The 16,768-nt window shown below is 42.6% G+C and overlaps 1 protein-coding gene across 4 annotated transcripts in view; it reads left to right on the top strand.

Annotated features, from left to right (window-relative positions):
* The window catches only part of PRDM15 (PR/SET domain 15), a 39,313-nt gene that overhangs the window by 8,431 nt on the left and 14,114 nt on the right, over positions 1-16,768 (top strand). For 2 of the 4 annotated variants that reach the window (XM_018084307.3, XM_018084305.3), the window contains exons 4-14: positions 3,196-3,349; positions 4,131-4,383; positions 5,499-5,618; positions 7,944-8,042; positions 8,827-9,051; positions 10,479-10,614; positions 11,688-11,869; positions 12,501-12,595; positions 13,476-13,563; positions 15,018-15,185; positions 16,440-16,534. In XM_018084307.3, the coding sequence (XP_017939796.2) occupies positions 3,196-3,349; positions 4,131-4,383; positions 5,499-5,618; positions 7,944-8,042; positions 8,827-9,051; positions 10,479-10,614; positions 11,688-11,869; positions 12,501-12,595; positions 13,476-13,563; positions 15,018-15,185; positions 16,440-16,534 (1,615 nt within the window). The remainder of the gene's footprint in view (positions 1-3,195; positions 3,350-4,130; positions 4,384-5,498; positions 5,619-7,943; positions 8,043-8,826; positions 9,052-10,478; positions 10,615-11,687; positions 11,870-12,500; positions 12,596-13,475; positions 13,564-15,017; positions 15,186-16,439; positions 16,535-16,768) is intronic. The other 2 variants (XM_018084308.3, XM_018084306.3) reach the window with 2 other exon arrangements.

Raw genomic sequence — 16,768 nt, 5'->3', positions numbered from 1 at the left:
AGGATTGTTTTGTAACAAATACTGGATGTGCTGGATGTGCCACGTGGGGCAGGATGCTTCTGGTGTCCCACCCTGTACACTGGCAGCACTTGTGCAGGAGCTGTCACTGGTTTTCTGGGCCTTCCTGGAAAAGGAACTGCCCTGGCAGCTCCTGCCAGGCAGCATCTTCCCGTGCCTGGAAAAGCCTGCCATGGATAATCTGCTGCAGCAGATGTTAACTGTTGACAGCCCTGACACTAGAGGTGCTTTGTCTTTGGGGGTAATTTCAAAATAGGAACAACAGAAACTGGGGATGGAGGCGCTTTTCTTACACACAGAATCTGGGCAGTGCAGTAAGTTCCAGCCTGCACTACACAGATTGAATGACACAGATTGAATGTTGTTTCTTACCTTTTATCTATTTTCTTTTTCCTTGCAATTTAATGCTCTTACTTGTTTGGACGGTGGAAAATTACCACAGCGTCCAGAATTTCCAACTGTGACTGTTTGCAAATGTGGTGCTTGCACTGGTTTTCAGTCTTTTGTTTTTTGACATGCAAATGCCAAGTTTTCCCTAGTGGAAGTTTGGGCTGCTGGACAGTAGATTTGAAAGCAGAATTTAAAACTGACTGTATAACAGAAAAATGCATTTATTTTCCTGAAGAGTTTACAGCCGAAATCAGGTAAGATAAGAAAAGGAAAGAAGAAATGTAAGGGCAACCTTTATTTTACATCTGGGAACAGTAGCTGAGAGAGTGAGTTGTCTGAGATTGAGGGCAAGTTTAACCACAAAGTGGATATGACTCTCTTAAAAACCAGTCTAGTTGTTTAACCACAATTGTTGTTTCCTCTGTCCTAATGAAGAGATGAAATGAATAAACCATAAAGATTATAAAAGAAGTGTTGAGAAACATCTCCAGAGCTTTACTGTCTCTAACATTGCTTATTCTATGTTTAAAACCGAAAACATTTTTTCAATTAATTTGCTTATCACTATTATCTTCTTGTATTTCTCTTCATCTAGACACTAAAGCAGTTCTGCCAGTGTCAACTTTTGTAGTCAGTAGTCTGTCTGATTATTTTTAGCTTTTCCATCTGTTAGCACAGACCTGAAAAAACAGAGTTGCATTTGGGGTCTGTAAAACCAATATGGTGGTTCCAGTCATATGAGTTTTTTGGGAATATGTTCTCTATGTATTCTGTGTAGTAACAATCTTCATTGCACAGAAGCACTTGTGATCAATGTGTCAGTGTTTGTAATAAGGGATCTACAAAGCAGGTGGGAAACTTCCAGGGCTTTTGATCTGCATAAGTCTGTAAAGTGTTAATCTGGGGAGGGATATAGTTTATTTTTTAAAGTAAGCATGATCATAACCAAAGATATGTAGGATAATTCATTTGGGACGAGGCCTCAGGATATGCCAGTCAGAACTAACATCCATGCTCAACCACTCATTTTTATGCGTATTGTCCCTTCTGCTTTTGCCCATTTTTGATGTCTTTCCCGTACTGGGAGCCCAAAAAAGGAGGCAGTAAATCATCAGGATCTCATGAGTGCAGAGCAGAGGGGAACAATCAGTTGCCTCAATCTGTTGGCTGCTCCTCCAAATCATCCAGGCTGTGTTTGGCCCCCTTTGCTGCTGGGACATGACCTCATGTCCGCCTCGCTGCCCACCAACCCCCCAGGGTCTTTCTCCCTGGTGATGATGCTGGCTGGGGTTCTCCCTTCCCAGGTGCAGGACTTTGCATTTGTCCCTGGAATTTTACATGGTTCATGGCAGTGTATCCAGGCTCCCCAGGTCCCTCTGGATAGTCCTGCCCTCCGATGTATGGACTGTGCCCCCCAGTTAGTGTCATCTGCACTGGATGAGAGTGCACTCCCTTGTCCCCTCTAGGTTGTTAAGGACTGTTTAACAATACAGGTTCCCAGAACAACTCTCTGTGGTGCCCCAGTTGTTGTGGCCTCCATTGATCACGACCCTCTAAGCTTGACCACCCAATGAGTTATGTCCTCTAGTAGTTGTGTACCCATCCAAGACCACAACATTCCAACTTGGATACAGAGAGGATTGTTGAAAGCCTAAAAAAACGTAATTTCCCTTAAGCTGAAGGGACATGGCATCTGTTGCTCTTCCCTCATCCACAAAGCCGGTCATTTTGTCCTGGAAAACAGTTTGTCAGGCATGAGTTGCCCTTATTCATTCCGTGGGGACTCTTTCCAGCCACCTTCTTCTCATGTACCCATAAATGCCTCCCAAAAGGTCTTGTTCCGTGGTTTTCCCAGGGGCTGAAGTGAGGCCAGTCAGCCCTTTGGAATATAATCCTTTTGAAGATGAGTGCAACATTTGTCTTTCTTCAGTCACCATCATAGAGTGGTTTGGGCTGGAAGGGACTTCAAAGCTCATCCAGTTCCCTTGCCATGGTCAGGGATACCATTCCCTAGACCAGGTGGCTCAAAACCCCATCCAACCTGTCCTTGAACACCTCCAGGGATGGGGAATCCATAGGTTCTCTGGGCAACCTGTTCCAGTGCCTCACTACTCTCAAAGTAAAGAATTTCTTCCCAATATCTTATCTAAATCTCTCCTCATTTAGTTTAAAACCATTGCCCCTTGTCCTGTCACCATCCACCTGTGCAAAAAGTCACTCTCTCTGTTTTTTATAAGCCCACTGAAAGGCCACAGTGAGATCTCCCTGGAGCCTTCTCTTCTCCAGACTGAACAACCCCAGCTCTCTCAGCCCTTCCTCACAGCAGAGCTGCTCCAGCCCTCTGATCATCCTTGAGGCCTCCTCTGGACCCACTCCAACAGGTCCACATCTTTCCTGATGAATGCAGCACTGCAGGTTGGGGTCTCTTGAGGGGAGAGTCATCAGACACCTCCCCTGATGCCCATGGTCTTCCCAAGACAATTGAGAGTAGTCTCAGTATGGTATTGGACTACTCTGTTGGGATTCTCAGGTGCAGCCAGTCCAGGAAGGTTCCTGGACTTACACAGACTGAGCTTTCTCAGGTAATCACTGATTTGTCCCTCCTCCACTGCTGGTAGTTGTTTTCCTCCATTTATAAACCCTCACAAAACTTAGGGTGTGTTGATCAGAAGACTTTGCTGTTACCAGAGATTGGAGGAATACATGTTGGCTTCTTTCTTTCATCGGTTCCTGCAGTGTTGTCCCATGGGTAATTATTCTTTTCTTAAGTCTCTCTTCAATTTTTAGGTCATCTCTGCCTTCTAATTTGGAGATAAGACAACTGGAAGATGGGACTGAAGGAGTGTTTGCTCTGACCCAGCTGGTGAAACGCACCCAGTTTGGCCCATTTGAGTGCAAGAGAGTTCTCAAGGTGGAAAAAGAATCAGTTTTTCCCCTGAAGGTGAGACACAGCACATGAGAAGCGAGAACAAACCGTCAGTTTTACCTGTGATGGATTTATGCCATCTAAAACTATGGAAAAAAGTGTATATAGGGGGATTATTTGGAACATCTTTTAGGTGTGCTCTGTAATGGATGAGTTAAAGAAACAATCTCTGGGCAAGGTACAGAAAAACCAATCTAGTGGATCATTCTGTGTTTGAAGTGTTATAAGAGGTATAGTCAGCAAAACTGGTTGTCTTTCACCTTCTGCATGTGATGATACAAGAGGGACAACAACTATGGCAGTTAACAAGACCCTTCAGTTGGATTGTTTAGCTTTATGGAACATGCAGAATAAGTTGGGTTTTTTCTTCTACCTTGCATTTGTTTTATTCCTCCCTTGACAAGTTTTGGCAGGAAAAATGCTACGCCAAAAATGGAATTCGGTCTTAGTTTTCACTGATACCTAAGTCAGAAGTAAAGACTTAGGAATATAACTTGCAGTGTATTTCACTCCATCCTCCTATATCCAGCCATTTTTTGAGAAACTGGTGGCTGTAGCAATAACTCTTAGGATAGGAAGTCAGTTTGTTCCCATCCTGCTCCTGGTAGCCTGTCTCAGACTTACCCATCTGAAGGTGTGACTGATAAATGAAACACGCCTCATGGCAGTGTTGAGGCTTGCCTTGTCTCTGCTGTACACTGAAAAGAAGCCATTGCAAAAGCAGGAAATAAAAATCTTCCTTGACTTTGTGTTATTTATCGGGGTTTTTATTACATGCACGTGTTTTTCTTGGTAGGTGTTCCAGAAGGATGGGCCCCTGGTGTATTTTGACACCACAAACGAGGACGATTGCAACTGGATGATGATGGTGCGACCGGCCACCGAGTATGAGCACCAAAACTTAACTGCCTTCCAGCATGACAATGACATTTACTTCACCACCTGCCAGGATATCCCGCCAGGGACTGAGCTGCGAGTGTGGTATGCAGCTTTTTACGCCAAAAAAATGGAAAAGCCAGTGCTGAAGCAGGTCCCTAGTGTTGCCAATGGTATGTGTGGGGGCCTTTCTTCCTTCCTAAGGGCCCAGTGCTGACAGGGACTGACAGTCCCTTGCTGTTGTAGTTGACAGGGCTGTTTATCCAGTAGGCTCTGCCCCCTGAGTCAGGTTAACCTGCGTACAGGGGTGCCCTGCAAGCAGAAAGCACAGATTCTTCACCATGGTGCAGCCAAGTTTTGGAAAACAGACGGCCTAGTTGGTGATTGAGCCTCTTCAGAGTGAACAAACTGGATAAATAGTTCTTAACTAAAGAATTGGTGGTTGCATTTCTGTTTTTCTGGGTAGAAGGGCAAAAGGAACTCGAGTATCAGTGAAGTATAAACATACGTGCAGATTTTCTAAGGAAGCCATTCCCCTTCAGTTGCAGTGAAAGTGTTTTGGTTTTGCACAAAACTCTTACACAGTTCTGAAATAACTACATTTGTCTTAAGACATGGGACCCACTAGAATAAGATCCACATGACTGTTTGTGCATTGGAAAGAAAGGCAGCGGATTTTTTAGAATCTGAATTAGAATTGCCAGAAGTCTGTTGTTCCTCTGCCCCTTTATTTGCAAGGGTGTTTTCCTCCTTCTCTGGAGTTGGGAGTGTTCCCTGAATGGTATTACTGCTATGCTGAGTATAATTTGGGGTGACAAATGCTTGGGGAGAGGCCATTGCCATCAGCTTTATGGTTGAATCTTGATCATAAGCAGAATCTCAAGTGCTACAGCTGAATTATTGCAGTTAACAGGTTTCTGAATTATGAGATGTTTTTGGTTGGTATTGAGAGGTTTCATCTTTTCCCTCTTTAGTTTAACCTGTTCATGTATTATTGCATGGATATGGGCATTTAAAAATACTGCTTAAGTATGTCCTGCTCTTTCTGTTCAGCACTTTCACTGTATACTCCAAAATATTAAAGGCACATTGCAGGAGATTCAGGTATAAGAATGTCCTGGTTAAAATTTTACATGAGAATGTTATTTGCAGGCCTGCTACAGAGTAAAACTTTTTGACTTTGTGGTTGTTTCAAAACACCACAGCTATGGTTACTGCTCTCAGCACAGAGCAAGAGAATCAAAAGGTCTGGAAAGTAAAGAAGATGAACTGTTTTTCCTCTTCACAGATGTGTGCTTGGCAGTGATGGAATCTGATAAAGAAGGGAATAAGGTCTCTTCAAAACCTTCTGCTGTCTTACCCCATAAAAAAACGAAGAAATCCAGCATATCAGCAGCTGATCCAGCAGGTAGGCAAAATTATAGTGTTTTTAAGGAGGTAGAGAGCAGATCTACAGAGCTCTTAGGTCTAACAGTTCTATGTATATAATTGTATATATATGGTTATATAACTTACAGCAAATATTAATTTAGAGAGGATTTGAAAGTCTGGATTTTTCTTTTAGTTTTCATGGGCACAGTGCTTAAAATACATATGCAGGTCGAAAAGAAACAGAGAGGCCAAACCTTTAGGCAGGTGGTTTTCATGAAAAACACAACTGCTCATGACTTTGGAGGTAGTTGGTGTTGAGGTGGAGGCAACCCTAAAGAAAATCTTCAGACTCCCTGTGCAAAGTGTAACAGTTCAAATGATCAGGTTCCAGAAGAAAACATGAGACTGTTGGGTAGGTGTAAGAACAGTTTGGAAATTACAAAAATACTGGCCATCCCCAAATTACAATAATACCAGAAGCCTATTCATGTTGAGACTGTTCTGGATTGCAGGAACTCAAATTTAAATAAATTTATAAGCAATACAGATACTCTTGGCAAAGAACATATGGCTGAGGAAATAGGACAATTAGAGTACCTAGTGTGGAGATCAGGATCAAAAAAAAAACATTCTGGGCCTGTTCTTTAAAAGGTCACTTTCCTAAGTTTTGCTTATTAATACTAAAAGTAGCCAGGAGGAGAGTTGTTGCAGATGTGTACAAATTAATTCTTTAGAAGATCCATTTGTTCCTCTTGGATACTGTCACAGCTAAAAATGGGAAGTTGACTGGGGAGTTGTCTTTGAGCTTGGCATTATTGATTTTTCTGGGGGTAAATTTTGAAGAATTTGAACAGCCCCTCTCACATCCTTCATCCTGCTGTCTGAAAGTCCAACTTCAACAGAAACAAAATGCTGCCTGTTGTATTTTGGGAACCCTAAAGTGTTCCCACTGATGTCGTGTTTCGGCGCTTCCAAACCAAAATATTCTCCTTTTGATTCTGACTGTTTGCCTCAAGTCATGCAAAGCAGTTGCCAACTGACAGATCTGTGGTTCCAAGTAAACCACATTACCCTGCAGCCTCCCTGGAAGCCTGAGGAAGTGGGAACTTAAACAGGACCTGACTCTTCCTGACGAACCAGAGCACAACCAGGGTTTCTGGGCTTACTGCTTGAGGCAGCTGAGGAGCAAGGGAAGTGCAGTCAGGGAAAATTAAATTATGCAGAATCTTGGGGTTTAGATTGGCTGGTTTTGTCCTCCTGGACAGAGCTCTCAGGAAGTTCTTTATGTACCCTGTGAAGAAGGAGTTTCTGTTGCTGTACTATCTAGTAATTTCTTATTTATTTATTTATTACAGCATGGATGAGATCACACCCCTGTAGTGCAGAATGTTGAGCATAACTTGTAGCAGGGAACAGCCTCTGCCTCAGAGAATCTGTTAGTTTGGTTTAAGAGCCAACACTGGAAAGGAGGAAGAACTTTATTGTCCCATCACAGATGGGGTCCTCAGGCAGAGAGAGATGAACTGACTTGTTAATCTGTGGCAGAAACTGAAGCACAATTTGAATTCCCTGTGATGCCATTCACTTACCCAAACTTCAGTGTGATCCTCCTCCTCTGAGGGAGTATTGTACACTGTGGAATATTCAGCTTTGTGTGAGCCAAAAAAAATCTCTGAATTGGTCCAGATTTATTGGATCCTCTTGACAAATTCAGACACATTATTCAAGGACTAAAATACAATGGACTGTGAACGGAGTAACCATTTTCCTCTTTTTTTTCTTTTTTCATTCCAGTTCCATTCTCCCCCTAATTTCTTCTTTATTTTCACTGTCTGTCCTGAACTTGAAAAAACATTAAATTAAAACATTGATATGGTGGTTTCATAGCACATTTGATTAATGAAACTACTCAAACCCAGGTTTTAATTGTCCTCACCCTTACTTCCATTAATCCAAATGTTCTTACTCTGCAATGCTCTTCACAGAGAACAAGGAGGCTTCTCCTGCTTCTTCTCCTCAGCTGACCCAGAAGAGCACTGGTAACTCCAGTTTTAAAGGTGCTAAAAATTGCATTATATCATGACTTTTATAAACACAGTTCTTAGAAAGTGAAAAAGGAGCCCTCAGGACTTTACAAGAGCACTGATACTCTCTCCTGGCATCATTTAGTATCTTCTGGTGTTTCAAATGTTCCTGTTTGGAAAACCCTGAAGTGATCCCAGCTGATCCCCATGGGCCTTTTATACCGCTTAAATTGTAACCTGTGATACTCAGGGAGGTATTGCAAGATAAATAAAGCCACAGGGATTTACCACCTTTCCCTTTCCAAGGCTTTTCAGTATTTCTTCTTACTGTGATTTAGTGAACACTCCGGAAGGCAGTGGAACAGCAGAAGCAAAGCCCAGCCAGTGGATGTGTAAAGTGTGTTCATCTGCTTTCCAGGAGCCTCAGCTGCTGACAGGTAAGAAGTGCTAGAAATTCATGAGACAATACTGAGAACCATCAGCAGAATTCTGCTCTTCCACAGCTGTGAAGCCATGACAGTCCACAATGCAGTAAGATAAAGGTTTTAGTTTTTGTGTTCCTTTAAGAAAAAGGGTAGCAGGGAAGGTGATATTTTGTGTGATATTTTGGATGTGAGTGGGCAATCTGTGGGCAAACAACTTTATTGTTGAATCTAGAAGAAATAAAACTCGTTTAGAGGATGACATGTGGCTGTCAGGAAAATCAAGGATGGGGAGATGCATGAACAGTGTGGAAGGTCAGTGATGCCAGCTTATACTTTGTAATATTTTCTGTCTGGTATTTATGGCACATATTTAGTAAAAGTAATGAAATACTTATTTCTTTTCTGCATTTTGTTTGCAGCTATATTATGCAGTTTTAAAAAAAAATATTTAGAAGCTCTGACCATTCAGTGAATTGTTTTTGAAAAGGGGGCTTAGCCCCTAAATAACTTGGGCATTTGGAAAAACATACCTGTTATTAGTATGCACGACCTTACTGGATATCACAACAGTGATATCCAACAAATCTCCTAAAAAATTCAGTCCCTGTAATTGTGTAAATGTTTAATAAATGATATGCTTTTTTTTAGGAAGGTATTGGGACTGCTTTTGAAATAATTTGAAGTGAGTCTCTGCAAAGAGAGATGAACCTGATAGATGGGCTTCAGCTGGATCCATTGGACTATTTCATGACAGTTTCTTTCCTCCTTACTCTCTTGTTCTTTCCCATCCACCCAGAGCACTTGCTGAGTCACCTGGAACAAGCCAAAGGTGCCCCCCAGCCCAGCCCAAATGATGCTGTGGCAGAGAAGGCAGCAGAGGCTCCCCCCACGGACCAGCCAGAGCCCAGTGATGCAGCCAGTGCCAGCACAGACTCCAGGAGAAAGGCCAGGAGGGGGAGAAAGGCCAAAACACCAAAAGCAGAAGCACCTCTTGTCGTTGATGAAGAGAAAGATCCCGCAGGTAAAACAGAACTTAAGAAAATGAGAAAGTGTTAAGGAATGTATCCACTCATACATCTGTATTGATGCCTTCTCAGGAAGGCCTAGAAAGTAGCACAGAAACAGGATGGAGGTTTTTAGTTAGACCAGCAAAGCAGACAATTAACAGGCTTTGTTAATTATCTCCAAGGGCCTTGTCTGTGCTGGATGTTGCAGGACCTACATTTAGATTGCCTGCATTCTCCTGTGATGGTTTTAGTAATAGAGAGGCCCAGAGAAACACAGGTTTATGAGACCTGCCTTGCTTTCTGCAGGAAGGAGCAGGAGAGAAAGTATCTTCCCTCCCAAGAGGAGACATCTTCCTCTTGACCTTAAGGTTTATTCTTGAAAGAGGTCTTTTTCAGGGCATTATCTTCCTTGAAGGGAAGTTCTGGTAGGAAATTTTACAATGCATGGCTAACTGACCCTTTAGTGACAGGTTGGAAAGGTAAGAAATTAGGCCTCCCTATGAGATTTTGGCTACATCTTGTCATTCAGCAGCCACTTGCTCTGACCTGGAAGCGACTTGTTAGCAATCCATTATTTGTCACTGACAAATAACATTTGGAACCTCGTGAGGCTCAACAAGGCCAAGTTGCAAGGTGGTGGTCTCAGAACAGGCTGGGGGATGAAGGGATTGAGGGCAGCCCATCTGAGAAGGGCTTGTGGATGCTGGTGAGTGAGAGGCTGGACATGAGCCAGCAGAGTGTGCTGACAGCTCAGAAAACAGCCGTGTCCTGGGTTGCCCTCGAGGGAGGTGGTTCTGACCCTCTTCTCTGCCCTCATGAGACCCTACCTGGAGTGGTACATCCAGCTCTGGGCTGCTCAGCACAGGAAGGACATGGAGCTATTGGATTGGGTCCAGAGGAGGCCTGCAAAGACCTCCCCTGTAAAGACAGGCTGAGAGACCTGGGGTTGTTCATCCTGGAGAAGTAGAAGGCTCCAGAGAGACCTGAGAGCCCCTTCCAGTGCCTAAAGGAGTCCTGTAAGAGAGATGGGAACAGATCTTTTAGCAGGGCCTGTGTGATAAGACAAGGGCAGAATGGCTTTAAACCAAAAGAAGGACAGTTTAGATTAAATATAAGGAAGAAATTTTTTGCAATGAGGGTGGTGAAACGCTAGAATAGGTTGCTCAGAGAGGTGGTGGATGCCCATCCCTGGAAACATTCAAGGGCAGTTTGGACAGGGCTCTGAGCAGCCTGGTCTAGTGAGAGACCTTCCTGCCCATGGCATTGGGGGTGGACTAAATGACCTTTAAGGCTCCCTTCCAACCCACCCTGTTTTATGATTCTGTGAACGTGTTTGCGGACAATTAATTTGTCCGTTGCCACATCTTGTTACAAATTCTACATTTGAGGTTGTATTTCTAGCTATCCACATTAATGCTGTATTTTTATGGTGTGTTTGCAGTGGAACATGTGGCTGACATTGTAACTGAGCTCCCTCCAGAAGAGCTAGCCCTGCCTCCACCTGCAGAGGAGAGGATTATGGATTTGGTTTTAGGAAAGATGCCTAGCACCACAAATAGCATCAGTTCAGTGACAAAGTAAGTGTTCTGGGATGCATGGTTTCCTCTTGGGTTTAATTAAGATTATGTAGCATGTAGCAGCTCTGCTAGACTTCTGGGCCCACAGATGCTCTTTTTTATCAGCTTAAAATTGTGTGATGCTGCTACTGCTGCTGCTGCTACAAGAGCTGATTTTTGAGTGCCACAAAGATTGGCCTGTGCACTGGAAGATGGTGTGATATTGCTGGTAGAACTTTGGAACATAAACGAGAATTTCATTTTCCATCACAGTGCTGCTTTTATTCAGTGTGATTCCAAAAGCCTCCTGCAGCTGCAAGGTGAAATATTACTCCCATTGAATGTTGGTGATAAGACAGGCAAAGAAATTTTTGCTAAAAAAACCAATTTGCTAACTGTTATTGTTATTATTCAGTCTTGCTTGTCATCTTAACTCATGAATGACTTCATGTTGGTTTTGTGTGATACTTCAGATTTAGAGCAGTGGGAGGGGAAAACTTAGGTATAACAGAACCTCAGGGAGACTCTTAAGTATCGTTTGATTAATTTGGATTCTTTTGTGTTTTTCTGTCTTAGTAAAATTGGCCTCTTGAATTATTTTTTTTTATAATAAAGCACTCGATTTTTCAAAATTAGCTAGTAATGCTGTATATTAAAGTTCTTAGCAGACACAGAAAATGCATTTCAGAGTGTGGTTGTGCTGGGAAATAGCACAGTGCTGCTGCCTGGCAATGCCTTTTGCCTGGGAACTGCCAAGGTTTCCAAGCTGAAATAGCGCTGATGTTTTCAGAGGGTGAGCAGAACAGATCCTTGCTGTTCCTCTGAGGGGGTCTGCAAAGAGAATCTGCTGCTGCTTTTTGCCTTGTTCGTGCTGGGTGAAGATAATTTGGAATGAGACACACTCTGGCATCTGCTGCTTCCAGGGGGTGGCCAGGGGGGGCACCTTGGCATTGAGGAAGCTCCATCCAGGCTCCCTCCCTCCCTCTCTCCTGCCAGGAGCTGAGCATTAACACTCCTCCAGCTTCTGCCAGCTGGTGGAACTCTCTTGCAACCTGTGGGATACCTTTCAGTCCCTGCCTTTTTCTCTGATCCAGTAGGTTTGCTCATCACCAAAACACCATGTCCCTCAAAAGAAGTTTAATTCTCTCTAGTAGACACAGGATACGGCGGAAGCTGATAAAGCAGCTTGGGGAGCACAAGCGGGTCTATCAGTGCAGTATCTGCAGTAAGATCTTCCAGAACAGCAGCAACCTCAGCAGGCACATCCGTTCTCATGGTGGGTTTGCTCTTCACCTCACTTGGGGATTCATTTTTGTCTCTTGTCGCTTCCACCTTTGAGTAAAATAGCTGGGATATTTTATATATTGGGATACGTAGCTATAAGAGAGCTATTTTTCCTTTTTTCCTTCTTTTAACTCTCTCTAGGAAACTATTTTAGTTATGCAGACCAAAATATGAGAAGGTAACAGCTGAAAGTTGAAGCCAGAGTATTTAAAATTTGAATTGAGTACATCTTTTAAGTAAGGGCAGGGAAGCACTGTTTATTCAAAAACTATTCTTGCCTTAAAGTGTATACATATATATATCACCCCCACCTTCACAGGCACATGAGTAACAGAGCTGTGTAAATGTCAGCTGAGTGCTTTTTAGCTTGTGATCTGCAGTTCCAGGGGTCTGTGTCCTATTCTAAGGGTTCCTTGAAAAATAATCGCCGAAAAAGGGTGGGGGAGCTTAACAAAATCGTTGGAAATGGTTAAAATCCACTATTTAGATCTCCTGAATTACTGTTTTTCATCACTAGCCTGTTTGTTTGCAATTTGCTTGTGCTTTGGTTTCCCCTGTCTTGCTTGGAGATGGTTATAATCAAGCACTGACTACTGTCCTTTTATCTTGATTGATCCCCTCAGGTGACAAACTGTTTAAATGTGAGGAATGTGCAAAGCTGTTCAGCAGGAAGGAGAGCTTGAAGCAGCACGTTTCATACAAGCACAGCAGAAACGAAGTGAGTGGAAATGACTCTGGAAATGACTCTTGGGCTCTTGCTGAGGTTGGGTGGGAAGGTACAGTGATATTCCAGGTGCCAGCTGGGCAGCTTGGGGCAGTTCCATGCGAGCAGGGATCCCATGGGAGTGAGACAAGACTGATAGGGGAGAGGTAACATCTTCTGCTTGATGAATTTGCAAAGTGTGGACGTGCTTTTGAGCACATACAAGCCCTTTTCCATATCCAAATTTCGTATAGAAAGTTGCTTTCAGGCATCAGTTACAGCAAGACAAACTGGAGTTAGCTAGACCTGGATGCAATAGAGGTGAGATCTGACTTGAATTTATTGTACTAAATAGGACTGTTCCAGTCTTGTTTGCCTGTGTTTTTCATTTATCACCACCTGTAGTGTCCTTTAATGTGTGAGCTGTGGGCAAAGAGTGTGAACTCTGCCTGTTGGTGAGGGCCTTTTGGTACTGCTGCCATAGGAATATTAATAACACACCTATAGTGGCACCTTATTAGTGAATATTCCCTTTTTTGCTTGGCATCAAGGTCCTTAGCTCTCAGATTGCTGCCATCTGTTCTGGAGGATGAGTCAGATCACATCTTATTTCCCAAACATTCTGTCTCTGTGTTGGACTGGGGGGTTATCAGGAAGGCTGTGACATGAACATAGTAGCTATATGGCCTTTTTTTTTTTAATAGCTCAGATGTAGGAACATGGCAGGATGACACAGCATCAGAATTTTGCATTAGTGTGTATTTAAATGTCCTCTTGAAGGAATAAAAATTGGAAAAGATAGAAAGCTGAAAAAGTAGTTGAGATTTAGAATTTCTCTGTCAGACATGACTTGGCTTTTTCCCCAGCTTAAACTCTTCCTGTTTGCAATCCTCAGGTTGACAGTGAGTACAGGTACAAATGCACCACGTGTGAAAAGGCCTTTCGGGTAGAGAGTGCACTGGAATTCCATAACTGCAGGACAGGTGAGAATGGATAACTTCCACTTCCTCTGACATCTCTACTGCATTTTGGGGAGATGTGCACAAATCCATCTCAGCACAGAAACTACAGAAGGGCAGTAGGAATTTAGTTTTTTATCACCATCATCACAAGAAACAAACTGTCCTGTTTCCCTCAAAAAAAAAAAGGTTTTTTGATAAGAAAAGTGTAACCAATAATCTGTAGAGCAACATGTGCAGTTAGGTACTGCTTTGTTTAGTATCTCCTGCTCACCTGTCTAATACCCTCACTGGTATTTCATTTGTATGTTCACAGGTAACCTGTCACCATCTCTGTTTGATTTTCTTTCCTGAAACTAAGTTCCACCTCATTTCTCTGAAACAGAGGAACTGGAAAGGGGATCAGTACTAGTGATAGTTGTAGTTTTCTGGAATCTCAGTTTTATTCAGCTTTTTCACGTTTTATACTTGCAATAGTGTCTCTTAATGTCACTAGAACCTGTCCTTTTCTCCCACAGCCATCCCTTGTGATTACTCATATTATTTATGCTGGGTGATCCTATGCTTAAAAAATGACATCCTGGTTTACTTTTGTGGACCCACCATAACTGTCAGTCCAGAATCCCCCAGGTAACTGCCCCTTAGAGCACCATTCAAAGCAGGGTTTCTCATTTCCTTTCAGAGGGTACAGCTTGTATAAAACCTCAGCCTCGTGCAGAATGGAAAGTAGTGCCAAGTAACCTCAGTATTCTGTTTATTCAGGGACAGCAGCTCATTTTCCCTCTGAGCTGACCAATACAAGCAGCAGTTTTTCACAGAATAGAATCACAGAATCATTAAGGCTGGAAAAGACCTCCAAGATCATCAAGTCAAACCTTTGACTGAAGAGGTCAAAGTTTTCTCTATTTTCAAGGCATCAAATTGTAACTGCTTTGGGAATTTTGCAGCACTGACAGATTCCATCTACAGAACCATGTTTTCGTGTTCCAAGAACAGTCTCAACTACTGACTACAAAACAAATTCCCCATAGGCCTATTGTCGTGTGATGGTATATTTTTGAGGTTTTATGCTTTATTCTGGAGTATTCTGTACTGGCTGGTGTCAGGAGCCAGTGCTGGCAGAAATATTCTGGTGCTTAGACACAACTGTGATGCTCTGTTGCTCTGTTTAGTGATTGTACCAACACTAAATATTCGAATCAGTTGTAACAGAATCCACTCCAAAACTTTATTTTAGTGTATGCTAGACCACAGTGGAAATATCCCATGTGAGGAAGTTAAAATGCTAGATTCCACGTTCAGATTAGCATCATATATATTTATTACCTTTGAAAAAAAATAAATTTAAAGAAACACACATGCTTTTGCATTTCCCTCCTCAACCCATGCAATGATGAACAAAAGAACTACCTGCCTCAGAAGCATACAAAGCCTCTGTCCATCTATAAAGAGCTCTGCATGGTTTCTTTTGCTTACAGATGACAAGACTTTCCAGTGTGAGATGTGTTTCAGATTCTTTTCTACAAACAGCAACCTTTCAAAACACAAGAAGAAGCATGGGGATAAGAAGTTTGCATGTGAAATCTGCAATAAGATGTTCTACAGGAGGGATATCATGCTAGACCATCAAAGAAGACACTTGGGAGGTAAGTTTACTGCAGATCAACCTAATTATTACTCTCAAACAGCAGTAAAGGTGAGAAAGTTAGGGAAATGATTGTGTGCATTAGATTCTTCTGAATAGTACCTGCCTTTTTATTTTATTGTCAGTTACCTGATCCAGAGTAGCAAGTTTCAGCAAAATGTGACATTTATTAAAAATAATAGTCATGGATCCTGCAGGGGAGTTGTCTAATTCTGTGAAAAACTTTCTAGGAGATGCACCTGCCTTTTTTTTCAGCCTCATGTGATTGAATCCGGTGCTACTAACAGTCATGTGAAAGCTGCTTGGCTTGTTAAGCAGTAGTTTAGACTAGCTGATTTTAATTATGATTTGAATTCTGTTTGAATTTTTTAAAAAAATTGTGTGGTAACTCGAAAATCTGGAAGCAGAGAATTAACTTGCCATGTACAACTGGAAGTGGCTACTATATAAATATAGTATCAATGGGATGCCATGGGATGTTATCTTTCAAACACTTGAGAATATATGAGAATGAGATTATGAGAGTTTACTGTTCAGAATCTCAAGCATCTAAGAATGTTATAGGTACTGAAAGACTGGAAAAACTTCATAGATTGCTAAATATGTATTAAAATGCCTTTGTTTGTTAAAACCAAAGGTGATTTAAAACGAACAGCCAGATTGTCTAATTTTGTGTTTGGGGCATAGCTGATTGTCACTGGCTCTTTTTGTGATTCAGACCTTCTGTCATGAACCAGAGGAGAGCCAGAGGACAAGGGGCTGAATGGCAATGGCCAAGTGTCTCATGTTTAGCTGTCACAGAAGAGCTGGAGCCCTCTGTCCTCTTAAAAGGAGCAGGGAAAGAGGTCTGAAATCCTCACTGAGCATTAAAGCTGATGCTGAATTGTTACCTCTCTTCTTAGAGACTCTCCCTCCTCTCCCTCTTCTTAGTGAAAATGTTTGATTGAAGTACCAAGGCCTACTAGATCTGCCTGTTTCCTGGTGTTGACAACAAATGTCTGTTTTCAGACACTTTACAGTTGGTGTAATAACCAATGAGCCATAGCACATCACTTTGGGAGACTGCTTTTATATTCTTAAGACACTGTTTTAATTTAGAAATCACCCTTTTGTTATCAATTAAATCCTACATCGAGGGCCTCCCCAGTGTTTCACTCTTCTCCCCAGTACTCCCCTGAGAGGGCATGCAGATTGGAGTGGAAAACCATGGTTTATTTTTCTGTTTTGTTTTTTTGATGGGGACTGTTCTGTGAAGGGGTGAGGCGTGTGAAAAGAGAAGACTTTGAGCACAGCACGGAGAACATGGTTCGCTACAAGAAGGAGCCTTCGGGATGCCCCGTGTGTGGGAAGGTGGGTGTGTGTGGCCAGGTCTGCACTGTAGCTCCAAGGATACCACAGTTTAGTCTAGAGGAGAGAAGGCTGAGGGGGGATTTCATCAATACATACAGATATCTCCAAGGTGGGTGTCAGAGGATGGTGCCAGACTCTCTTCAGTGATAGGACAAGGAGCAGCGACCGTAAATTAAAACACAAGAGGTTCCACCTCAACATGAGGAAGAACTTCTTTCCACTGAGGGTGGCAGA

Source organism: Manacus vitellinus, unplaced genomic scaffold (assembly GCF_001715985.3).
Source record: "Manacus vitellinus isolate BGI_N305 unplaced genomic scaffold, ASM171598v3 scaffold_7_pilon, whole genome shotgun sequence".
Lineage (NCBI taxonomy): Eukaryota > Metazoa > Chordata > Aves > Passeriformes > Pipridae > Manacus > Manacus vitellinus.
This window is presented reverse-complemented; position numbering and strand designations above follow the sequence as displayed.